The sequence below is a fragment of the Typopeltis vanoorti genome, chromosome 3 (assembly GCF_054136105.1).
Source record: "Typopeltis vanoorti isolate ZY-2024b chromosome 3, IOZ_Tvanoo_1.0, whole genome shotgun sequence".
Classification (NCBI taxonomy): domain Eukaryota; kingdom Metazoa; phylum Arthropoda; class Arachnida; order Uropygi; family Thelyphonidae; genus Typopeltis; species Typopeltis vanoorti.
The window spans coordinates 55454756-55482754 of NC_143551.1; the positions used below are offsets into that span (position 1 = coordinate 55454756).

The 27999-nt window shown below is 35.3% G+C and overlaps 1 protein-coding gene across 1 annotated transcript in view; it reads left to right on the forward strand.

The window, feature by feature from the left end:
* The window catches only part of mib1 (E3 ubiquitin-protein ligase mind bomb 1), a 515003-nt gene that overhangs the window by 33139 nt on the left and 453865 nt on the right, over positions 1–27999 (forward strand). Inside the window, exons 3-4 of the mRNA XM_090415624.1 lie at positions 5165–5399; positions 27552–27618. Of these exons, the coding sequence (XP_090271750.1) occupies positions 5165–5399; positions 27552–27618 (302 nt within the window). The remainder of the gene's footprint in view (positions 1–5164; positions 5400–27551; positions 27619–27999) is intronic.

Consider the following 27999-nt stretch of genomic DNA (forward strand, 5'->3'; position numbering starts at 1 on the left):
GATATGGTATGAAGGTCAACATTAAAAAGACAAAGATAATGAAAATAGGCAGAAACGTTGAAAACATCAACTGCATTGTGAATGGAGAACCTATAGAATAAGTAAAACATTTCAGCTACTTAAGCACAATTTTTAGTGAAGATGGTAAATTAAATATGGAAATAGACAACGGAATCAACAAAGCTGGCATGGTAGGAAGTCAAATGAATAAATTCATATGGAATAAGAGAGAAATTAGTCGGAACACTAAATTAGCTGTGTACAAGACAGTGTTCAAACCAGTTTTAACTTATGGATCTGAGAGCTGGATCAGAAGTAAAACAGTTGACCAAAGATTAGAGATTGCAGATAAGAAAGTCCTGAGAAAGATTAGGGGAATGAACAGATGGCATCAATGGCAATGTCATATTAAAAACAAGGATATTAGGAAAGAACTTGAAATTGTCAGCATCCAGGAATGCGTTAGCAGAGCTAATCTTGGGTGGTATGGTCACTTGAACAGAATGGGAGAGGAAAAAATTAACAAAACAAGTGTTCTCTGCCAGGTTGGCAGGAAAAAGACCCAGAGGATGACCAAGTTTCAGGTTGATTGATACAGCAAAAAGTGCCTTAGAAGATAAAAATATAAGATCTGATAATGTTGGAGTCTTGACAGGTAATAAACTGGTTTGGAAGAAAATTGTAGATAGGAAGTTAGTAATGATGTAATTTTTCCATGTAGTACTAACATATCCTGTACACCCCTAGAGGGTATATATCAGGAATTTGATTATGTTGAAGTGTGGGAAGTAATCGAATAACAGTATTCATTGGATCAGAGGGAGAATCAGTAATCAATAACAATGTAATTTTATTAAGGGACTTCTGCATATTTAACAATCTAAAAATCAGCAATGCTTTCTTCATGCATAAAAATATACATTGAGTATACATTCGAAGCAATAGGAACAAAATCATTAATAGATTACTTGATTATTAACAACAAACAAAATAATAATATCAAGGTTTTTATAGGGAGCGAAATTCCTAGTGATCACGTTAGTTGAAAGTAGTTTGAATTCATAAAGAGAACCACATACTCCAAAAGAAAAAAAAAAGATAAAGAACTAACTACTAATAACAGCTTAAAATTAACCTCCTAGAACAGGGGAGTGTTAGAAACTTATATAAAAGCAGAATAAGAGATAAAATAAAACCAACCACAAACAATATTGAAACTGACTGGAATAATATGAAGGAAACCATACTAAAAGCATCAGAAGAAAACTTAGGATACAAGTCATGGAAAAACAAAAAATTGGCTCAGAACTTGGAATAATGACTTGAAAGAATTGATCGAAGTGAAAAAACAGGCTTTTAAAATCTATCTGTAGAGCAAAAACACTGCTGACTATATACAATATAAGAAACTACAGGCTTAAGTCAGAAAACGTTTGAAAAGTATATGCAGAGAAGATTGTAGTAAATATGTTAAATCATTAGAGCATGATATCACTAGACCACAAAGAACAGGTTTTAAAATTTTTAGATAACTACAAACAACAGAAAATGACCAATTAAGAGACAATCGAATTTCAAGAGGATTGGATAGAACACTACAAAATGTTGTGGAATGAAAAACAAGAAATAGAAAAGAATGACAAAACTCACAAAACTGAAGATATCAATATTCCCATTCATGTGTTGTTTCATATCTAGGTGGTTGACTACCATGATGATGTGACTCATGGTTAACTACGGGCATAACAACATGTGGTGAGGACCCCATCTCTTCCACATAGATATCAATATACAGGAAAGTAAAGAAGAAATAGCAATGGAAGAATTAGAAAACAAACTTAAAAAATCAAGAAATAGAAAAAGTCTGGGCCTAGGTGGAATATGCATTGAATTGAACCTTTAAATATGCAGACGATAGCTTAAAAGAAAACCTATTTAAATCTTCAGTAATATCTGGAAATATCAAAAGATCCCAAAAGAATGGGAAACTGGAGTAGTATAAATATTCACAAAAAGAACAAATGTGGAAATTGCAGAGGCATTAATCTTTTAATAGAAGCATCTGAACTATATGCAAGTATCTTAAAAAATAGACTAATTAAATACACAGAAAATTATTTAGAAGAAGAACAGTGTGGTTTTAGGAGAGGAGTGCAGATGCCTCTTTCACAATGCAACAGGTCATAGAAAAAAGAAAAGAATTTAAGCTTCCCACTTTCCTTCTATTCATTGACTATGAAAAAGCATATAAACAGAAAGATATGCAAAGGTATCTTTCTGTTCATATTCCAGAATAGAAATCTACTCTGGAAAATATTATAAGACGATAAAATTCTTCCTCAACTAATTAAAGCAATAAAAATTCTGTACAGAGAAACAAAAATTTGCATCAAATTTGTAGATGGAATATTATTGGAACCTATAACCATAAATAAAGGAGTGAGACAAGGCTGTGGCTTATTCCCAATTCTGTTCAACATTGGAAAATGGAAAACAACTATCAAAGATGGAATTAAACTAACAAATAATATACAGCCTAAATAAAATAGCAAAAAGATTAAAAATGAAAGTCTCTGAAACAAAAACAAAAGCTGTGGCAATGTGTGAAAACACCATTCAAAAAGTTAAAATGATGCTTAACAATAAAATAATAGAACAAGTTACAGAATTCAAATATTTAGGAAATATAATCTCGCAATTCAATACTGATTCACAATCAGAAGAAAGACTACAAATTTACAATAGAATAAATTGACATAATTAAAAGAAATTTTAGAAAACAAATAACTCAAGAAATTCAATTAAGATTGCATAATATGACCTCTAAAATATCTCACAAATTTGGAGGTGAAACTTAGATTCTAAAGCAAAAAAACAGACAAAGATTGAAAGCAGCACAGATGAAGTTTCTAAGACCTCTCCTGAGACTCACTAGATTAGATAAAAAGAAAAACACAGAAATAAGAGAATGATTAGATACAAAAAACATCATACAAGAAATAGAAGAATACCAACAAAATTGGCTACACCACATAGAAAGGATGAATAACAATAGGATTCCTAAACTATCACTAGAATATAAACCCACAGGAAGAAAGCTTGGACATCCACGGTCTCCGTGGATGTCCAAGATTAAGGAGGGAAGATCGATCTCATCTACAGAGCAGGAACAGGACATAAAAAGACTATACCTAAATCGTTCAGGCAACGATGACGATGAACAGGGAATATTCCAGAGGAGTGGAAAGAATGTATGGTCATCTCATTATATATAATGGATTACCATTATAATAAAATTTTGGAAAAGTTTTTGGCTTGCATTCAGAAATAGGTTGACAGAGAATCTCTGCATTGCACTAAAAAGCATGGGTTTACTAATGGAAGGTGATGTTTGAACAACTTGCTCGCATTCTATAATAATGTTATTACCATTGAATTAGACATGGGCAGGGGGATACACCATTATACTTTTGGATTTTGCTAAGGCTTTTGACAGAATATATCATGGAAGACTGTTGCATAAGCTGGAGAATATGGGAGTGGATTATAAAATGAGCCTCCATAGCTCAGTCAGTAGAGACCAAGCAATTTGGTCAGAAAGACCTGTGTTCAATTACCATCAGTGATGTGAGGTACCTTTATCTGGTCTCTTTTGACAAAAGGTGAGTTAGCAGGTCTCATACTGAGGTAGAGAGGTTTTTGTCCCTCAAAACAGACAAGCCAGCCAGTAGAGCACGCACAATTTATAGACAGGAATACTTAGAGGCATAGGGGTAACCGCCTTATCCTCATATTACGGTTAGGAAATCCAAGCGGTTTTAACAGCCAGTGCCTGTTAAAACCGCTGATGGACAATGATGGATGGATTATAAAATATTAGCATGGATAAGATGGCTGACTGATAGATATCAAAAAGTGAAATATGGAGGATATGAGTCTGCAAGATTTAAGGTAACCAGTAGTGTGCCACAAAGATCATTCCTTGGTCCTTTATTATTATTATTATTCAGTCTGTACATTAATGACATTGGGAAGGATTTGACAGGAGACATACAGCTGTTTGCTGATGATGATGCAAAGATATGCAGGGAAATCAAGAATGCAGCTGATATGCAGTACTTGCAGAATGATTTGAATAGGCTGGAATTATGGGCATGTGAAAATTGCTGTCAATTCAGTGTTAATAAATGTAAAGTCATGCACTTTGATTTGATGAGATAGCTAATTATCATATTATATTGGTGGGATTATGCTAGAGGAATCTGATCAGGCTAGAGATCTTGGAGTTTTAGTAGACAAGAAGTTAAAGTTCAAGGGCCATACAGACAAAGATTGCAAGCATAACTCAGAGGATAATTGCAGTGCTGAAATGAACCTTGACGTGTAAAGATAAGAAAATCCTTTTGTCTCTTTACAAGGCCTTGATAAGCACAGGCCATACCTTTGCATAATAGTCTCACTTGGACTATTATGCACAGGTATGGTCTCCTGTTTCCATTGTGATTCTGATACAGTGGAGAGAATGCAAAGGAGAATGTTAAAAATGATATCTGGCTTGTTGAATACAGATTATGAAGATAGAGTGATAATTTGTGGACTGCAGATTGATTCTAGCAAACAAGAGAAGGGCAGGGTGGGGTGATATGATTGAGACTTACAAACTTCTGAAAGGGCTATACTGGATACCAATAAATAAATTTTTCATTTTATGTAGGAGAGTGGGAAAAAGACAAGAGGACAACCTTGGGTGTTGAGAATGAATGCTGTGAAGAAGAGTGCGAGAGCTAGATTTTTCTCTCATAGAGTGGTGGGTGATTAGAATGCATTGCCATTGGATGTTGTGTGTGCAAGTAGGACGAATGAATTCAAGGACAGGCATGAAAGCTGGTGCAAATAATATGAGGACTCCCTTGATGAGTTCCTGACTTCCTGGAGGTCTCTCGTAATAATAATAATTCAAGTTCTTTCAGGCCTCCAGTAAACAAAGTTGTAGTTCACCCTGGGTGATGAAATTCGCATACCACTTAAAGACTTTCATAAACATTCATGCCAAAATGAGATTTGAATGTGCTGACTGGAGATAATTTTTATCTCCAGTCAGCACATTTTTATTTTTATTTGAGACCAATTATTTATTTATTTATTTATTTATTTTGTGTAATAGAGTTTTAATGGAACCCAGAAGAAAAAGTAAGAAGATTGCCATAAGGGGTATTTTTCCTGGTGCTAGAGTTGTGCGTGGGGTTGATTGGCAGTGGGAGGATCAAGATGGAGGAAATGGGCGGCGAGGCAAGGTTACAGAAATTCAGGATTGGAGTGCAGCTAGTCCACGCAGTGCTGCTTATGTAATTTGGGATAATGGTGCCAAAAATCTTTATCGTGTTGGATTTGAGGGAATGGTAAGTCTACAAGATTTGTCAACTTTGCAGTCCCTTTATTTTTCTTCATCTGAAGTTTAATTTTCTTTTCACTTAATGGAAGCATTTATTAAAATTAATAAATCAGGAGAGAAGAGATATTTGTCCAGATTATCAAATAAGCTTGCTCTGTTAACTACAGTATTTCATCAGTCATATTTTACACTTTTGATACATCATGAACTATCTATAATGATAGTCTACTGCTATTTACTAAGTTAGTCTTCTGCATTTATACAGAATATGGTTTGGTCAGTTTGCTAATACATTAAAGGATAAAGATAAGGTTAGCTAAGAATAACCCACTCTTTTTCCTTTAAACCTGTTTTCTCTTGATCATAGCTCTCCCCACCCCACCGACAATTTAATTCTGTGAAATTGTCTCTGTAAGTTAAGATACTGGGCTATTGTAACAGACATATTGTTTACATTCTCAGCTTTATCTTTTTCTGATCTTTCAGTTTTGACTGAAGTAGATCAGGTTAGTAAACAGAAGATTCTATATGATCCTGGGTGAGGGATTCACAAAAATAACATTTTGGATAAAGGATGTTATGTTGTTATTGCATGTGCATCTCTGTTGAGTCTGAAGTCTTATCATGGGAAGCATACATTAACTTTATCTACAGAATACCTGTCTCACCTCTTCTTGTGCACATTCACCAACAAGGCACTCAACAGACTTGGACAACACATTCCACTCATACACTCTCTCCTGTATCAAGTACTGCATCAATCTTATAAAGCCTTTTATAACTTATATGTTTCTATCATATCCCCTCTTTTCTACTTATCAGAAAACTTCTGCAACCCCAGATTTTCAATATGTCATTTCAGGGGGGGCATTTCACAGCCCTATCACAATCTGAGTCACCATACTCTGACTTCTTTCTCTGCCAATCCTTTATCTCCAAGAAACCTGGATGATCAGATCTGTGCACAGTAATCAATGTGATCATATCAAAGCCTTATAAGGAGGAATAGTAACTTCTTTACTTTTGCTTGTTAGTGTGTTATTCAACCATCAACTGAATCTATGATGTACTTTGGTCACTGTGTACAATGTTCTCTGAATTCCTTATCCTCCATCTCCCCAAAATATCAAGTTTCATCATTTTCTTCTAGTAAAAAACATTTGAATAGATTTGGTGTGTGAAGACTGGAAAAAGTGTTGCTGAGTGAAGTCAGAGTGGATGTGCAAAATCATGGAAACTAGAACTACTAAGGAGGGGAGGAAGTGGATATGCAGACATCAGTGAGGCAGTTGAGTGTAAGAATGCATATGTGCCCAAGCCAGTACAAAGGACAAGAAATCAGAATGGGACAGTTAGTATAACGCATCAAGATAGGGGTGGGACAAATGGACCTCTGCATTTCATGTATACTAATGCCAGGAGTATTAGGAACAAGAAGAAAGAATTTTTGGCCTTGGTTGGCTCTTCCTGGTCACAGGTTATTGGCATTAGTGAAACATGGCTGATGGAAGATGATATAGTTAGTGGGAGAGAATGTGTAAGGTGTAGTGTGTTCAGGAGGGACAGAGAGAATAAAATGGGGGGAGGAGTGTTATTGATGATAGCTGATGAACTGTTGCTAAGGAGAATAGAAGTTGTATTGCAGGATAGTGAAAAGAGCTCATTTGAGGCTATCTGGTGTGAGATTGAGACTAATGGAACAAAATGTACAGTTGGGTGCTGCTATAGACCAGGTGATGGAAAAGATGGTGGAGATAGTATGCATAGACAAATTGATGAAATGAGTAGAAGGAGGGTAATTATTATGGAAGATTTCAACTATGGTAACATTGATTGGCAGGAGGAGAGGACACATGTGAGGAAGGAACTAGATTTTATTCAGTTACTAAGGGATAACTATCTGAGACAGCATGTAATGGAAAATACTAGAGGTTCAAGAGTGCTTGACCTAGTAATAGCACCTGAGAATTTGACTGTAATGAATATGACCATGTTGCCACCTATTGGTGAGAGAGATCATAGGGTCTTGCCTGGGAGGTGGCTAAATGTGTGAAATTTTCGATTAAGACAGGGTACATGTGGAATTACCATGCTGGAAAGTATGACAAGCTTAGGAGATTGCTTGGTTCAGTGCCATGGCATGTAAAACTGCAAGGGCTGGATGTTGATAGGGCATTGGAAGTGGTCAAGGAGCATTTGCAGGAGGTTATGGCTGACTGTATACCTAGAGTCCAAACTATTAAACTTGATTTGCAAAAAAAGAAACAACTGTGGAGGGAATTTAAGGAGAATGGTGACCTGCAGGCACATGAACAGTATAAAGAGCAGGCCAGAAGGGTAATGAGTGTGGTAAGAAAAGCAAAAGCGGATTATGAAAGGAAATTAGCAATGCAAACTAAAGAGAATCCCAAACAGTTCTTTCAATATGCTACAAGTAAAAGAAAAACTGTACACGGCAGAATGATTTTAAAGAATGCCGATGGTAGGGAGGTCACTGAATCAGTTGATATAGTGGAATTACTGAGTGAGTACTTTGCAAGAGTATATCATCCAGGTGGTGACATTGAAGGAATGAAGGAACCATTAGTTTGTAGGGGAATTGTGGTGAATGAAGTGGAGGTGAATATTCTATTACAGAACCTTAATGTGAATACATCTGTGGGATTGAACAGTATACCAGCACGGGTCTTACATGAAGCGGCTAAAGAATTGTCAGTGCCCTTGACCATGTTGTTTAATCTGAGTCTCGGGTCTGGTTTAGTCCCAAAGGGGTAAAAAGAGGGAAAAATAGTTCCACTGCATAAAGGAGAATCCAAGACTACTGTTGCAAATTACCGACCGATCAGCATATCAGGAGTCGTTGTCAATGTCTTGGAGATAGTAATCAAGGGAAAAATACAGGAATGGATTGATGAAAATGAGATACTGTATGGGGACAGCATGGTTTTTTGAAGGGTAGATCATGCCTCAGTAACTTGCTCAGGTTTTATAACAGTGAAGGCTGCACATAAGGGTAATGGGTTTACAGTGATACTGCTGGACCTTGCTAAAGCCTTTGACAGGATACCACATGGAATTCTACTCCGTAAACTGCAACATATGGGAATGGACATAGGGTTGGTGAGATAGATAGGAGGGTAGTTGATGGAGAGATACCAGAGAGTAGTTGACTCAGGAGTAGAATCCAAAAGATGGCCTGTGACTAGTGGTGTGCCGCAGGATTCTGTTCTTGGACCACTGCTGTTTAATTTGTTCATTAACAATATAGGGAAGGATCTGATAGGAACGATTCATTTGTTCGCTGATGATGCAAAGTTGGGTAGGGCAATAGTGAATGCAGAAGATGTCAAAATTTTGCAGGATGATTTGGATAGATTGGAGGTCTGGGCTAAGGAGAATAGATGTCAATTTAATGTGGCAAAATGTAAGGTTATGTATTTTGGGGTGAAAAGATTAGCAGCAGTATATCACATTGGTGGAACTGTACTCCAGGAGATTGATGAGGCCAGGAACTTGGGAGTGTTGGTGGATAGGGAGTTGAAGTTTAGAGGGCACATTGCAAAAATGGCTAAATCAGCTCATCGAATCACTTGGATGCTGAAGAATACTTTGACGAGCAGAGATAAGCAAGTTATTGTTCCTCTGTATCGAGGCTTGATAAGACCGCATCTTGACTACTGTGCCCAGATTTGGTCACCTAGGTTTCTTCTTGATGGGGAGGAGGTTGATAGGATCCAGAGGCGAGTGACCAAGGTGATAGCAGGTCTATGGAATGAACCTTATGAAAACAGATTGAAGATTTGTGGGTTGCAGAAATTGGTTGATAGGCAGAAAAGGGGAGATATGATTGAGACATTCAAATTGCTGAAGGGTTTCTATAGGATTAATTCAGAGGATATTTTTGAGAACAGGACTGGTGGTGGGAGGACAAGGGGACATCCATGGAAGCTGGGCAAGAGTGTGGTCAGGAGCTGGGTTTTTTACTTTTAGAATGGTAAATGAGTGGAATAAGCTGCCAGAGTCTGTTGTGGGTGCTATGACGGTGAGTTCAAGTCAAAGCATTATAGATACTGTGTGAATGTCGAATAGTTGTGATGGACATGATATTAGGACCTCCCTCGATGAGTCTAAGGACTCCTTGGAGTCGCCCATAATAATAATAATAAAAAAATTTTGTCAATGTCATCCTTTCATCACAAAATTCATAATTTACATGTTTCACATTAAACTGTTATCCATTATTCTTTGCCTCCATACTCTCGACTTATTTGAATCATTTTATATATATGTTGATCCCATACATTAGAGGTTGAAGGACCTATAATCACATCAGTGCCATCTATTGGGTACAAATGAAGACTCAGATAGCAGTTTCTTGACATTTTTTATGAAGAATTGCAGGTTATAGTCGTTCGAAAATATTTCTTATAGAAGACTGTTCTGGAGAATGGAGGTAGATGGAATAAAAGAGGAAAAGGAAAAGTAGGTTTGGTGTATTTGCAGGTTTGCAGTAAAGGGGTTCTGGGTAGTTGTTTTATTGACAGGTACAACAGAAAGTGGAGGAATGATTGCCAATTCAGTAAAGCAGTGACCATTGAAGTACCTCTAGAATAGCGCCAAAACATTGCATCTCTGAGACAGCATCAAGAATATTTTGGAAGAGTTAAGTGCACCATCCCAGACATGTGAGCAGCATTCTAAGGATGGGTGGATTTGTATAAAGTTAAGAGTTGGTTGGGTATAAAATAACATCTTTCAGGAAAGAGAATGCCTAGTTTTTTGGATACTGAGGAGACTATTGATGTGATGTGTTTATGCCAGGACAGACTGGAGGTAAGTGTGAGTCAGAGATCTGATTTTTCTGGTGATTTGTGTAGTATTGAGAGTAAGGATAGGTGAGCTGAGATCTCTTTTGTGAGTTAAAAGGCAAGACTGTGTTTTGGTAACATTGAACATGACAAGACTGTCCTTGCATCGTTGAAGGAGAGCATGTAGATCAATGCTTAAGGCACTAGTTGTAGATGATCTTGTAGTCTGGGATGTCAGAGTACTACTTGACTTGTCAAATGAGTAGAATAAATGGAGAGTGCCATTATCTGCAAAGCTGTGGATAGGATTAGTGGTGATTGAGAGTAGGTCATTTATGTAAAGGAGAAAGAGAGTAGATGATGGGACAGAGCCCTCAAGTACTCCTGCATTGGTGGTGTGAAGCTCGAAGAGAGTGAGTTATCCATCACTAACATTCAGAGGAAGCTGGCAACCCAGTTACAGAAGATGGCAGGTAGACCAAAAGACGGTAATTTGTTTATCAGGCCTCAATGCCATGCATGGTCAAAAGTTTTGGAATTGTCAAGAGCAACAGCACAAGTTTCTCCATACCCTTCTATATCACATTCCGGTGGTGGCAGGTGATGTACACTAAGAGATCCTCTGTGAATCTTGAATGGCAGAATCCATACTGGTAGTTGCTTATTAATTGGTGGGCCTGTAGGTATTGGAGAAGTTGGCTACTGATGACTTTTTCCATTATTTTGAAGAGGATGGAGGTAATAGCGATTGGTCGGTATTTTGACTGAAGACATTTATCACCCTTTTTTGGAATATGCTGGATATGTGATTGTTTCCATGTATTGGGATAAGTACCAGCTATGTATAATAGATTATAGAGCCAATACAGGAGAGGTGTTAGTTCTGGAACACTTTGTTTGAGAACAGTTGGAGAGATGCTATCAAGACCACAAAGCTTCTTAGCTTAGTGTTTAAGTTATTTAGTAATTTTCTGATGTCTTTTTGCCAGAATCGAGGCATACAGTTCTGAGATTCAGTATAATAGGGGTGATTTCTCCTGGTCATCTATGTAGCAGTTCAAGGAAAAGAGAGATGCTAGGAAGTCAAATTTATTTTTGAGTGAATAACAGTGATGATATCAGTATAAGAGAGAGAGAGGTAAAAGTACTGGTAAGCAGAAGTCTTGATTAATTATTACACTATCCAAATTTGCATCATCAGCAAACTACTGAATATTTCCCTTAAATTCATTTTCCATATCATTGATGTATAAACTAAACAGAAGCAATCCAAGCACTCTCTGCATGGAATGCTGTGGCATGCTGCTAGTTAACTGTCTTTTCTGGATTCCTCACCATTATCATCCATCCTCATATCCATATCATTAGCTTCATATCCATCCAAATTTGTTCCAGTTTATGTCACGCCTTTTGCAAAGTCTAGCAATATGGTTACATTTGTCAATTGGACCATTTATATTATTCCTCAACTTGCTCTATATATATAAAATTTTATATTAAAGTCAGTCATGGTGTGTAAGATATATTTCATCATCAAATTCTTGATATGTACCTTAAGGGAGTGTATAGGATAATTATGATAGTACTATATGAAAAAGTTACATGATTACTAACTTCCGGTCCACAATTTTCCCCCAAAATCTGTTATCTGTCCAAATTCTAATGTTATCTTATATTCACTTTTTGCTGTGTCAACTTAGTCTTCCTCTGGGTCTTTTTCCTGCCAACCTGGCAAAGAATACTTGTTTTGTTAATCATTCCTCTCCCATTTTGTTTAAGTGACCATGCCACCTGAGATTAGCTATATTAACACATTCCTGAATGGTAACAATGGCAAGTTCTTTCCTAATATCCTGATTTTGGATGTGATACTGCCATTTGATGGCATCTGTTCACTGCACTAATCTTTCTCATAACTCTCATATCTGTGCTCTCCAGTCTTTGACCAAGTGTTTCATTTCTAAATCTCTCAGATCCATAAGTTAAAATTGGTTTAAACACTGTTGTACAGCTAATTTAGTGTTTTGACTAATTTCTTTCTTATTCCTTATAAATTTATTCAGCTGACTTCTACCATACTAGTTTTATTAATTCTATTGTCTATTTCCATATTTAATTTGCCATCTTCACTAAAAATTGTGCTAAACAGCTGAAATGTTTTACTTGTTCTATTGGTTCGCCATTCAGGATACAGTTGAGGTTTTTCAATGTTTCTGCCTATTTTCATCATCTTTGTCTTTTTATTGCTGATTTTCATACAAAATTTATTACAACAGTTATTCCATTTTTGTCAGGGAATCTTGCAGACTTGTGCTGGATTTATTCAGAAGGATAACATCATCTGCATAAAGTAAAGAGTCAAGATATACATCACCAATTTTGATATCAGATTTAATACCACTTTCCTTCATAATGTAACCCATATAGATAATAACAGTGGAGATACTGTGCTTCCTTGTTGCACACCTGATTTTACCTCAAACCATCTTGCTGTACCTCCTTCAAGTCTAACTGCTGATTTACAGCTTAAATAGAAACTATGTATTGCTCAATATAATGCCCCATTTACACCATATAACCGTAGCGTTTTAAAGAGCTTTCCTCTTGACTCCTTGTCATGTGCCTTTTCCAGATAACAAAAATTAAATACAAATCCTTGTTATATTCCCAAGATTTCTCAACTATTTGTCTTCTTCTTCTTCTTATTCCTTCCCTCATCTTTTACCTTGTGGTGTTGAGGATTTTTCTACATTTAACCACTACTGTATCGAGGATAAGGTGGTTAGCCCTGTGCCTCCCAGTGTGTCCTATGTCTTGTTCACATGTGTTCACAGAGTCGTTTTTCCTGTTCTGGGGAACAAAAAAAACCCCAAGTTTCCAGGAGGAAACCCCCCCCCCCCAACCTCCATATGAGACCGGCTAACTCACTTTTAATCGAAAGAGACCAGAGATAAAGGTTCCTAACATTACTGACAGGAATCGAACCCAAGTCTTTCCGACCAAAGGGCTTTGTCTATACTGACTGAGTTACGGAGGCTCTAACTATCTGTCTTAAAGTGAAAATTCGATCCTGACAACTTCTGTTTGAATCCAGCTTGTTATTCACCAAGCTTCTCTTCTACAGTTGTTCTTAGCTGTTTCTCACGTATACTTACATCTTACCAGGAACACTCAGTATGAAAATACTGCTGTAATTCTCACATTCAGTTTTATTTCCCTTTTTATAGATGGGTACTTTGAGAGCACTGCTCCAATCATCTAGAATTCGAGCAGCCTCTGACCAGGCCTTCAGAATTATCCAATGTAGCCACTGTAAAGCTTTTATACCTCCATATATGAGCATTTCTGGTGGAATTTCATATACTTCAGCTACTTTTCCACATTTCAGGTTTTTGGTAACTTTTTCTACTTCAAGTATGGATATGTATTGCTGAGTGCATTCCTGTTGGAAGTTTTCTACCACCATGCTGTCACTGCGTTTCATTTAGTATTCTTTCAAAGTAATTCTCCATATCAAGAATATCTTTATTCTCAGTTTTCATGTCCCCTTAATTATCTCTAATTCCTTTTACAGTACTTCCTCTTCCATATCTGAACTTTTTCAATAGCCTGAGAATATTTTCCTTCCTAATATTTATTTTCAATTTTTGTAACAAAGTCTTTCCATAACTTTTGTTTAGCTAGTTTTGCTTTCTTACATTATTCTCTGACAGCACAAGCTGACTTACTTGCCAGGAACTTTCCGTATGCTTTTTTCTTCTTTTCCTTGACTGCCTTGACTTCCTGAGTTCAATATGAAGTTCTGATTTTCTGTTCTTACAGACAATGTCACCACATGCCTCTCTCTGGCTGAATCAGTGAATGTTTTCTTCAGGATTGCTATTGAATCTCCAAGGTTTTGTTCTTGTTTTCAAATTCCTTCATTTTTTCTTCAATGATGTCTGTGTATTTGAGTCTACAGTTTACCTCTTTAAGCTGCTCCACTTTGATTTGTTTTAAAACTTTCTTGCACACTCTTCTTTTCAATATGAAATTCAATTTTGTCCTGCCTAAAACATATAGTGATCACTTCCTATTTCAAATCATTTATATACTGTTATGTCCTGAATCAGTGTTAAAAAAAACTCGATCAAGTATAACATTGTCAATGAGACTTTCTTGCATCTTTCCTCCATGTGAATTTGTGTTGGAACATGGTGTTAGTAATAACTAATCCATGTCCTAAACAGAAATCCAGCAGGTATTTACCATTATTAGCTTTGTGATTTTCTCCAAATTTTCTTAAAATGTTTTAAATCTTAAAATGTTTCTATATGTTTTGTAATCATTTCCTACTTTGCTATTTAGATTTCCAACAAAGACCAACTTTTCCTTTTTCGTTGTAATAGCTACTTTCTCTAATGCCTCAAAAAATTCCCCATTTTTTTCTTCCTTGGTAGAACCTTCTGTGGGACCATAAGCACAAATAATTCTCATTGTCCACTTCCCAATTCTGATATTTGCCCACATCACTCTACTCGATAGTGCCTGTCATTCAAGCGGATTATCCTCATATTTAGTGTTGGACCATCTCACTCTTTTTCCTGCTTGTTATTTCCTGGATATAACATTATGTATTTGCTGCTTAGAAAGATCTCATCTGATTTTGTCTTATTTGTTTCAGTCGTGCCTATTATGCCAATTTGGTACTTATTCAATTCTTCCGCTAGTTCAGTTCCTTTTCCATTGATTCTTCTTACATTAATAGTACCAATCTTGAGCTCTGCTGATGTTGAGTTGAGATGTGTTCCAGGATTTGTTTCAGTTACTGACTTTGTGTTGTTCATCTTGGTTCCCTAGTTAAACAAGGCCCTTGTTAAATCGGGCAACACCCCAGCTGGCATGAAATTCTGTTCATGTTGTGCCATCATTTTACATTGTGGTTTAAGCCAATAAGATAATGACTGAAGAACTTTGCTGTGGATTTCCCGAAAATTTACCAATCGGCGACCAGCCCAGCAGAAGATATTCACCAATGCTTACGGAGATTTCATTACGATGTTGAGCCAGTTCACCAAAGAATAACGTCTACTTATTTTTTGGAGGCAGAAGTATGTGCAGATCAAACCCTTGAAGAATACCTCAGAAAAAGCAGAAGGAATGTGGAGTCAAAAGTAATTGTCCTGACGAGATATGTGAGGTGGCCAAATAGTTTCCCCAGCAATTGGTAACGTACAGTCTAGTTTCTTTTATGTAAATGTGTACTAGAAGGATATCCGTAAATTTTAGGAAGGACTCTAGAGATTGTTTCTTTTAAGGATAGAGTATATTATGAGTATTTTGTGAAAGAAATAGTGCGAGAGCACATGGAGCCTAAGAATTGTGTCTTTTAATGATTGAATAAGTTATGAGAATTTTGTGAGAGATATTGTATGAGAGCACGTGGAGCTACATTAGTAATTCAGTTAACAAATATCTTTAATATTGATGAATAAGTGTGATCTCACAAGTGTAAGTCGTAAATCATAAATTAAGTTCTTTGTCATACATGCTAAGATAGATATAGAGAATCTGAGAAATTAGTGCTCATTCATTAGCAGTTACAGATTACTTAATCAGGGTGTATTCATAATGTGTAATATGTATCAATTGAATCAAATGTTTTGTTAAGTTTTAAATGTTTTAAAATGTTTTGTTCTTTTTGTTTAACTGATGACTTGCCTGATTTTCTTCTCTGTTGCACTTGCTCATAAAATACGGACCACAGTAGGAGATTAACTTTTAGAGAGGCTACACGACTGCAAAAGTGTAACCTATAGTAATATAAGATTGTAAGCTAAACCGTTTCTGGTTCCTTGATTCTACATTCTTTGTTAATCTAGGATTCGGGGTGGCATAGTGAAAAATAAATTTTCCCTGAATCCGAAAAAGGAATTGGAACCAGTGTAGAGACAAGGGAGTTGGCATTGACCATTAGTATTCCCTTTGTCCCCCAAACCACTACCATCGTTCTTATATGTAAAGATCGGCCAAGAGAAATATAGAAGTTAAGAAAATAAATAAAGTCTTACTAGAGAAGGATTTTACTAAGGGCACAGATACAAGTGTAATATAAGTGTAATTAAGATTTATAGAGAACAATACGTAAGATAAATAAAGGAAAAATTAAGTTTTACAATGGCGACATAGAAAAAGGGCAAGAATAGAAATAGACACAAAAGGATATAAAAATTTTACAGTAGATAGTGTGTACCTGTTGCTTTTCATTAAGCACATAAGCATAACATTCTCACTAATATAACTCCAAGGTCTCCAGCCTTATCAGTTACTCCAAGCATAATCCCACAATATAACATGCTATTGGATATTTCATCATGCCAAAATACATAATTTTACACTTACTAACATTGAACTCATAGCCATTATTGTTTGCCTGCACTTCCAGCCTATTCAAATCACCCTGTAAATGTTGTATATCAGTAGTATCTCTGATTGCCCTGTTTATCTTTTATATCATCAGCAGACAACTGAAGATCTCTTGTCAGCTCCTTTCTACTATCATTAATGTACAGATTAAACAACAGTAGTCCAAGTATTAAACCACTTAAGTCATCTTAAATCTGGCAGATTCACATCCCCCATATACTACTTTCTGATTCCTGTCCATCAGCAACCCACTTATCCAAGCCAATAGTCTATATTTCAATTCCTCATTCTCTAGTACAGGGGTTGGCAACCTTTTCAGACTCGTGGACCACATTCAACTTTTATTTTTAATAATCGGGCCGCAAGCATTTAATTAAGAGAAAATAGTGAATGAAAAAATGCTTAAGTTATCAATTTTTATTATATCACTCTTAATAAACACAGAAATATTTAAAGCACGAGATAAAGTATGACATACTCGTAATGATGTCTGATATTATATTCTTTAATAACAGCAACACTTTATGACAAAAAAGACAAAGGGGCTTACCCCCATTTTCAATAAAGAAATACTTGTTGTTCCATTCATCATTAAACCTTCCTTCATCTGCAATTTTACTTTTTCTTGAACTCATTTTTGAATTTTTTTTAACAAATATATATATATATATACATCCTCTGAAAATATTAGTTGATGTTATTGAATTATTGAATTATATTAAAAGACGGACCGGGGAACGCGACTGCAAAAGTACGCCAAGATCTCAGTTGTCGTCGGATGAAGTTACTTTTGTCATTCCCACTTGTGATAATTCACAAGGTTGATTCGTGCCAAGTTGCAGGTGATATCACGAAGTATGGGTATAAAATTATTTTTAATTTATTATTCATATTATAAAATGTATTATTTAAATAATTCAACAATGGGCCACATGCCATGTAAGTATTGTCAGCCTTTTATGGGCAGCCAAAAATGCAAGTTTGGGCCTCATGCAGTCCGCGGGCCGCCAGTTGCCGACCTCTGCTCTATTATATGCAGCCTCTCATGTGGTATCCTAACAGATGCCTTAGCAAAGTCCAGCATTATCATAGTGTTAGCATTATTATAAAATATGAGCAAATTGCTCAGACATGCCCCCATTTGATAAACCTGTGCTGTTCCTTGCAAAGTATATTTTGTTTGTCTACCCATTTCTGTATGTGAGTTCTTACCGATTTCTGTAAAATCTTTACAGTTACTTCAGAGATACTGATAGGTTGATAGTTAGACACATCAGTCTTATAGCAGCCTTGTGCAATGGGGTTACATAATCTTTCCATTCCTGTGGGATCTTTCCTGAGCTATGACTCTAATTATAGAAACATATCAAGGGCCTAGCCAGTTCTGCTGAACATTTCTTTAGCACGTGTGCTGATATCCCATATGTCTCTATTGCTAAATTCTTATCCAGGTTAAGCAAGAGCCCTTCAACCTCATTCTCATGCACCTCTAACTGTTCATTCAATAGCAGTAGCACTGTGCACCATGTTACATACACACCTGGTTGATATATATTAGCAAAGTTGAGCACTTATTTAATTGAACAATCTCATTAGCTTCTGACACTAGATTGCTATCTGCATTCAGCAAGTTATTCTTCCACATTCATTTATTCTTTCTTTCTTTTACTTGGTCATAATGATAAAATTTTTTTGAATGCTTTTAGCTTGCATAGGCATAAGCAAGAAACTCAAACCTTATCATATCAAATCACCCCAGATATACGGGGTCCTCTAAAAATCACAAACTTAATACCTCCTTCTTCCTGTTCATCCTATAGTATACAGCATAGAAGTCCTACCTACAAATTAGCCAAACATTTATCCAAATTACTTTCCATCCTTATGGTCAACTCTCTCTCATATCTATTAAAAACTCTCTGCACTTTAAAACATTAATAGGAAATCTTACAGATTCTGACATTGTGGTTAGTTTCAGTATTACTTCACTCTTCATTAATGAGCCTTTGACAGAGATCCTTAACTTCATTAAGCTGCATTTTCCTCTTGACATAATTGAATTATTCAGATTCACTGTATATGCTGGTTATTTCCTATGGAAAGGAAAAATATACAAACAGCTGGATGGGAGTGCTATGGATTCCCCCCCACCCCCACCTCTCCCCAGCTAACTTTTATATGAAACATTTTGAAAACCAAGCACTCAACACAGTCACACTTAAACCAATAGTTAAGCTGTACAATGTTGATTGATGTGTTTACTGTTTGGCCTCATGTTCCAGACTTATTAGATGCATTTTTGGCACCCTTAAATAAACTTCACCATAGAAAAAGAAAGTAACAGTAGTCTACCTTTTTTAGATACACTAGTGACACGACTTCCTAATGGCTCATTATCCTTCTCTATCTCAGAAAACCGATGAATACTGGTAGGTATTTGCATAAACAATCACACCACCACCACTCTTTCCAACAGTATGCATCCTCAAAATACTTACTTACCAGGCCAAGGCTATTTGTCCAAAGGACACAGCCTTGAAACTAAGCTCACAGATCTTTGCAACACCTTTTTAACCAATGACTACATCCCATGCAAAATAGATAAAATATTGCATGTATTCCTCCCCTTCTAACACCCAACACATAGGATCTCAGCAAAACCATTCCCGTCCAGTATATTAAGAGCATATCAGGAAAAAAAAACAAAAAAGCCAAAGTTCTTGTGAACCATAAATACAGAGCTTTTGAAATATGGTGGAGAATCGTCATCATCGTTTGAATAATTTAGGTATAGGCTTAAGATACAAAAATACAGTTTCGGGTAGGTAATAAATTAAGAAACAAGATTGAAATTAATGAAGGTGTTAGGACTGTAACTCCAACTATGTTCAGTATATATATATATATATATATATATATATATATATATTAGGATAACCAAGCAATTTTATATGCTTGGTTATTTTAGCTCCTAATCCCAAGTATGCAAACAATTAAGTTTGCGCCTGAAACAAAGTTCAAGTCTAAAGATGGTACAACACCAGGGCAACTCATTGTAAAGGTGGTTAAAGCTTTGATCACTATTCTTAGTATTTTCCCATAATGTAAAGCACATCTCACTAGAAGATGTATACTGCAATGCATTATGGGTGGGGTCACTACCCAGACCAGTTTCGACCTTTTTTGAGGTCTCCTCAGTGAGTAGCTAGACCCTAAATACCAAGGTTTTAGTAATACAAAGCCTTATCAACTTTACCTATATAAGTTGCAACAAGGTGTATTAAGTTTTAATAAAAATCTCTGGAGGAGATATTGATGGGAATAAATTTTTAACTTGGGTATATTGTATATTCTTAGTATTTTCCCATAATGTAAAGCACATCTCACTAGAAGATGTATACTGCAATGCATTATGGGTGGGGTCACCCATAATGCATTGCAGTATACATCTTCTAGTGAGATGTGCTTTACATTATGGGAAAATACTAAGAATAGTGATCAAAGCTTTAACCACCTTTACAATGAGTTGCCCTGGTGTTGTACCATCTTTAGACTTGAACTTTGTTTCAGGCGCAAACTTAATTGTTTGCATACTTGGGATTAGGAGCTAAAATAACCAAGCATATAAAATTGCTTGGTTATCCTAATATACAATATACCCAAGTTAAAAATTTATTCCCATATATATATATACAGTCTATTTTGCTTAAATGGGACACATTGGGACTAATCCATTTTGGCCCAATTAAGTGGCTGCCCCAATTAAACGAACTAATAATAAATTCTAAAATAAAATATGTAATACACAGGTAAATGAATAAGTAGGTAAAAAAAATAATAATTAGGTACCTATTTTAATGGTTTATTAAACCAAAATACAGAAAATATTTGTACTATAAATTGTACAGAAAAAATAATGCATACATGATAACTTTTACAATTTCAAATTTTAATTCTGCAAAAATGCATCAAGTGTAGTCTGTCTTTTGCTTTTGAAATTTTGCAGTTCTGCAAAATCAGCACAGATATTCAGTGCGGATGTAGGGGTTCCTTCATTACCTTCCTGCATAAAATAATGTTGTAACCCGACTGTAAATTTTTTGGCCTCACAATTAGTTACAAGCACAGGTGGGTCATCATCCTCATCATCGCATTCTTTGTCAAATTTTTGACGTTTGGATTTAATGACTTCAACAATTGCATCTTCAAAATTTTCATTTTCATCGTAACATGGTAAATTGTTATCTTTTGTTGAAAATTCTTCATTATTCATGATAGGAGCTTGCAGTATGTCTTCATTTTTATCACTACTCAAAATTTCAAGAACCTCCAAAGATTTTAAAATGCAAACAGCAAAGCAGTTTTGTATCGTGCTGCTTTTTATAGCTTGCCAACTGTCAGAGACAAATTGTATTGCTTGCAAAATGGAAATTTTTGCACTGATCTCTCTGGCTGTTGATGAACTTGTTAATAGGTTTTCATCAATGGATTCCAGTATGTGATTAACCAATTTTCCTCGATACAACGTCTTTAAATTTTTTATTATCCCCATGTCCATTGGTTGCACTAAGGATGTTGTATTAGGAGGAAGAAATTCCAGCCTTATATTTTTTAGATTATCTAAAGGTGTGCAGCACAATTGTCGAGAAGCAACAAAATTTTCCTCTGCTTACGTTGTAATTCTACGTCCCAACTCGTAAGCCAATTCTGAAAAATTTCAGAAGTCATCCACGCATTACTATTGGTATGGTAATCTACTGGTAAACTCTCTATTCTTAACCCCTTAAAGCATCGAGACTTAGCATTTTTTCCTACGATTAGTAGTTTTCGTTTGTCCGTACCCGACATATTTGCACAGCATAACACAGTAATGCGGTCTATTGCCCTCTTATACCCTGACAGTGCAATGTGCTTATAACACAAGGAGCCGTCTGGCATAGCACGATAATAGAGGCGGGTTTCATCAGCATTGTAATATCATCTGAACAGAAATTCTCTAAAAAAGTAAGGATTTTAGTATTTTGCCATTGTTCAATGCTTACATTGTTGGCACTGTCCTTTTTGCCATGTGCTTTTTTAAATTTGATATTGTGTCTCGCTTTCCATCGAGACAACCAACCAGCAGTTGCTGTAAAGTCGTTGTGGTCCAGCTTTTTAGCGATCTCCTCCGACTTTGCCTTCAGCACTGGGCCACTGATATTCACTCTTCGCCTGCTAACTATAGAAAACCACTGATCTAATGCTTCTTCGACTTCTGGATCCTTTCCATCACGCTTTCTTTTGGATGTTCCTGGAATTTGTTTCTGTACTCCTCACGCAGTTGATTTTCTTGTTGTAGGAGATGCGCTATGGTAGATTTTGGTACACCAGTTATATCAGCAAGTCTACAATGGCTTGTATTTAATGGCTGGCTTTTAATTTTATCCAGCAAAGCAATTTTACTTGAAAGTGTAAAATCATTTCTTGGCATCTTGGCAAAGATTTAAAAATTTTAAATAAAATTGACACAATAAATCGATATCGCTAGGTACAGTATATAGTAACGGTAGATTCTTAAGCAGATGCGTACTTGCCAGACGCACGACGAAAGCTAACTGATTCGCATCATGCTAGTGTTGCCAAATATTAGTGTACGTAGTGTTGCCATATTTTTGAAAAATCCATAAAATATATCAAAAATTGCTAAATTCCTTTTCAGCTACTGTCTCAATTAAGCGTTTAAATTATGTATTAATATGTTGGTTTGGATTCCGTTCTTTGAGATTTGGCCCAAAAAAGCGGCTGCCCCAATTAAACAGAATCGACTGTATATATATTGATCAGATTAATAAAATATGAAAAATAACAATAAAACAAGGTCTGTAGATAGTTTCCGGTATTGAGACCAAATGTTTATGATAAATAACAGGTTTACTAAAACATATTCTTCATTAGGTATATTAACAAACGTTGCACGGAAAAGAGACTAGGAGCAATTAATTACACATATTAGATGTTATCAGAACTTCACAGTTCGTACATGTGAAATTAATTACCTGTATACGTGTTGGAAAAATGCTAGTTATTTCTGTTATAAGCAAATTCACTGCCTTTGCAAACTGTTATCCTGCTAAATCCTTACTGTTTTTGGCTTTGGCTCATTGCTGTTATAAGTAAAATTCCCTCTTTCCCCTATCCTCACTGAAAATGCTATACTTATATTCTCTTTCTATATCTAGGGTGGTCAGCTTTATGAATTCACAAATTGAGGCATTGTTTTCTTACATTCTCTAATACATAAATCTGCATGTTGGGAAGGAGGAATGCACATGGGCTGCATAGCTATTCAGCTTGATCTCATCATAATTGTTATTCATTAATTTGTAGTAATTAGTAACAATAGGAAGTCCCTTCTACAATTATTTCCTCTGTCATGTCTTTTAACATATATGTATTATTTAACTAAATAAAATGTATGTTATATATATTACTAAATCACTTAAGGAAGCCTGTCTACGAGAATATGTTATACATAGTTTATCTTTTTTATTAATAAATAATACTATTAATAATTATGTTGGGAAGGAGGAATGCACATAGGCTGCATAGCTATTCAGCTTGATCTCATCATAATTGTTATTAATTAATGTGTGGTAATTAGTAACAATAGGAAGTCCCTTCTACAATTATTTCCTCTGTCATGTCTTTTAGCATATATGTATTATTTAACTAAATAAAATGTATGTTATATATAGTTTACATTTTTTTATTAATAAATAATACTATTAATAATTATGGCTTCAGTCCTATAGCATTCTAATAAAAAAAATTTAAGTATAACTAAAAATGTGTGCCCATGACTCACTCAATCACTCTGGTGAAACTGTGCAACCTAAAATGAATGAATTGAGTCACTTGTTCTTTCCTAACTATCATCTGCTCTTTGCTAAAACTTAACAACTGAAATCAGAATCACAACAATTACTCAAACCAGACATTTTACTCTCTCTTCACAGCTTTATTTACAGACCTTGGTTTTTCTTTTTTTATATTATTAAAAAAAAAAATCAAATGGCTTGTTTATAAAATCTGAGACTTTCAGACACATGCTGGGGCAAGATGCTAAGGATAAGAATTCCTGGAGTGTCTCAGGTAAACCAGTGCAGTTGGCCAACCTACTTATATCATACTCTGTAAACCAAGTTTCACTAATGCCTATAACTTTTGTCCAAGTTGAACTAATGAATACCAGAAATTCCTTTCTCCTTATTTTAGATAATTTAAGCATTAAAAAGTGTTGTTTTGAAAATTAATTTCCAGAAACAGAAATACAACGTCATGTGTAGCTTCGTTTTATTGTGATGAGTAATTTTATTCAGCAATAAACTGTTGGCTACCAGAAAGTAATTGAAAGTTTTTATTGCTGAAATGTATAATTTTGTACTCTAATGTAGTAAATATTTTGTATTAATTATTGTATTTTGTAACTATATATATATGTTTTTTTTTTTTTTAATATCAATTTGATGCAAGAAATGAGACAGATAAGTAATAGTTTTTTGTAGATTAGCAGTAATTTAACATCAAATTTAATCAGTTTAAATTTGTGGAGATTATCTAACACTTGGAATGTTTTGCTGGTGGATATAAATTTGACTGACTCCTGAATAGGAGTTGCACATTTGTAAACAGAGAGACACCAGATTTTTTATACTGCCCCCACGCACATGTGCATTCCATGAAGATCATCACTTCATCAATGTCATGTGCCTATTTTAGGCTGATGCTGCAAAAAAAAAAAAAAAAAAAATCTCTCTATGTGGCCATGCTTGCAATTTAGTGCAACAATGCTGTAAGCTAAAGACAGTTCAAACGAATTCTATCATTATGCTGTAAGTAGAAGAAAGAGTATGAAAGCATATGCAGGTGCCAGATGCAGGAGAGATCATAGGAGGAGGAAGCACTAGAGATGCTGCATAAACTTGATAAGAATTTCGCAGTAGAGGCTGATGGGATATCAACACAGATGCTAAAAGAGTGTTCAGCTGAACTGGACCTTTGACCTCACTGTAAAATTTAAGTCTCCTCAGAAGATTCCATGCGAGTGAAAAAAATGTATGATAATCCCGTTGCACAAGGGTTGTACAAAGGAGGATGTGTCTAACTATCGACCTATGAGTGCCTCTGGTTGTGGTTGAAGATTTTGGAGAAGTTGATAAGAGGTGGCATAAAAAATTGGGTTGACAAAGAATCTATACTTTGCAATGAAGAACATTGGTTTATTACTCTGGGGGAAAGTCATGTTTTTGTGTAACTTACTCAAATTTTATAATAATGTTACTATTGAGTTCGACAAGGGGAAATGAATAGACCATGATACTTTAGGATTTTTCTAAGGCTGTTGACAGGATACAGTATAGAAAGTTGTTATATAAGTTGGATATGGGATTATAACCTATTAGTCATAAAAATGCTTAATGATATAACCAACACACCAAGAGGGAAAAAATACACATATTAAACTCACTAATATTTTGCTGGTTTTCCACTTATCACCATCATCATCAGAGCTAAACAATAACTGTGACAGGCACATAGCACTAAACTAAGTAATCGTAGAAACAATTTAAATTGCAACTGACAACTAATGTTCTTATATGGTGCCCTCTATGGATCAGACAACTACACAGTTAATTTAGAGAAGTCCTGCTATCAGGTCTTAAAATGATGGTTTCCCAGATCTTTGGTACATTAATGCAACCATACTTGTTGAGGTTGGGAGATTGCTTCATAGCTGATGTTAAGAATAGCTTCTCAGACCTGTAATATAATATATATATAAATGTATATATATTTATATGCCGGCCTGGTTGGCTGAGCGGTTAGCATATCTGCTTTCCAGCCAAAAGGCTGCGAGTTCGAATCCCTCTTAGGCATGTATGTTTGTGATTGTCTGTGAAAACACTAGTGGTGGTGGTGGCGGACAGTAGATGGTGTTGGTGTAGTTGTCGTTGGTGGAGTGAGTGGTGGAGACAGAGAGTTGTAGAGTAGGTGCCCTCTCTCGATGAGTCTTTGGACTCCCTGGAGGTGTCACGTAATAATAATAATATATATATATAAATATATATAATAGATATAAATCTATGTAATAGATTTATATATATTAATATAAATCTATATATTTATATAGATATAAACAATATAAATAATATAATAAAAATAATACAAAAACTAATATAAATCTATATATTTTTATTTTTATTAATATAAATATATTAATAAAAATAAATAATATAATATAAATGTTGGTCTTCCAATCCCAACTTGCCATACAGATGATCTGAAATGTAATTTTTGTGTTCTTCAAGGTATATGTTAAAAAGTAGGCTAAACTGCAAGCACAAGGAACTTTATCCACTCCCAGATGTTCAAGAGAATGTAGTCAATCTTTAGGAAAACATATGAAAGTATGAAAGGTCTATTTTTTGTATGAAAGGTTTGAAATTAGTATGTCGATCATGTTTGCAGAGAACTTTGGCTATTTTTTCTGATGTACACTTAACATATTGGATGTGAATGGTTTGCTGTGATCCTGTGTGTTGGGGTGTAGGAGGGATGGGGTACATGTAATTTTTATCTATTTTATATGGGCTGTAGCCATTGGCTAAAAAGGTCGTTAGCTCAGTTTTGAGGCTGTGTCACTTGGACAAATAGCCTTGGCTTGGTGAGTAAGTGTTGTAAGGATGCTATACTGTTGAGAAGGGTGATGGTGGTGTGATTGTTTATGTAAATACCTACCACTATGAGTGGGTTTTCTGTAGATGGATAATGAGCCATTAGAAAGTTATGTCACTAACGTATGCAAAAAGAGGAGACTATTATTACTTTCTTTTTCTATGGTGAGGTTTATTTTATGATGTTGGCTTATTAAGATATGCCAGAAATGTACCTAATGTGTCTGCACCACGAGACCAAACAGTAAATGCATCACCAGCATAGTGCAACGAAACTGTCGGTTTCAGTATTGCTGTGTTGAGTGCTTGGTTTTCAAAATGTTCCGTATAGAAGTTAGTTAGGTGTGTGTGTGGGGGGGGGGAACCCATAGCAGTCCTATATAGTTGTCCGTATATTTTTTCTTTCTGTAGGAAATAACCTGCATATATGGTGAATTTGAATAATTCAGTTATGTTGGGAGTGGGGGTGGGTGGGGATGATGTGGATTAATAAGGTGAATAGTCTCTGTCAAAGATACATTATTGAAATGTCAGGTGATATCAAAAGTGACCATAGCTTCCTGCTATTGCCATTAACATCAAGTGTGACGTAGCTAATATGCAAGCATCGCCACCTAAAAGAAATCTCTTCGACTGCCAATTGCAGATTCTCTGTAAATTATGCAAAGACAATAACATAATAATTGCTGGAGCCAAGAAAGGTAATGCTACTGTGGTCATCAATACTAGTGATTATAATAAAAAATGAACCATTCATTTCCTTTTTATGTTTACTTTTATGTTAGCAAACAATCGCAAGGTAATCAGGTTGATTATGCAAAATCTCATAACAGATCATCTGGAAATGATGATCATGAGAGTGACTTTACCATAGCTTGTTGTCCTGTTTTGAATCACTCAGTCCATTTGAGTTTTCTGAGATGAGGCAGAATAGATGTTTGTTACAGGGATGATTGTAGCTCACTCTGAGACAACTGGAGAAATTGATTGGGCTGCTCAAGCAAGCATTCCTATGAAATACTCTTTACATTTCATGGAATTCATCCTCAGAATTAAAGGGAAAACTGTTATTTGAGTTATTCAGATATATCTGCGTACATGTGATGCTAATGTGCCTAATCTCTTGTGTGCAGAATTAATTAAAAAATAAAAATAATAAACTGGTCACTCATCATGTATGTTCATATACTTTACCTGAATTTCTTTGCTTATTATTATATTTTATTTTTTAAGGCTGATTTAAAAGTAGTCAATGATGCTAAAGGTGGTACAGTATACAGAGATCATCTTCCATTATTAGGTATGATTACAATTAATCTTTAATAATGCTTTTATATTTTCACTTAAAAATTGAGTAATGAATCAATTTAGAATTAATCATAGTAAATACTGACATTTCAGTATTCTCCTGTTTTTTTTTTTTCTTCCAGTTCACTTTTAAATAAATCTAAGCTGAAGAGCACCAGATACTTGAACATATTTGGCATTCTTATGTTGCAAATGAAAATGCAAGGATTTTCATTTGCAACATAATCATTTGATACTAATGTTATATTAAAGACAAAAAAAATTTTAATGCTAATTGCATTGCCTCAAATGAAGTAACTGTTAACAGAAATTTAGCAACCAAAATGTAAGGCAAGCATTATAGTTTGGTTAGTGACAAAAAATACTAGTGGTA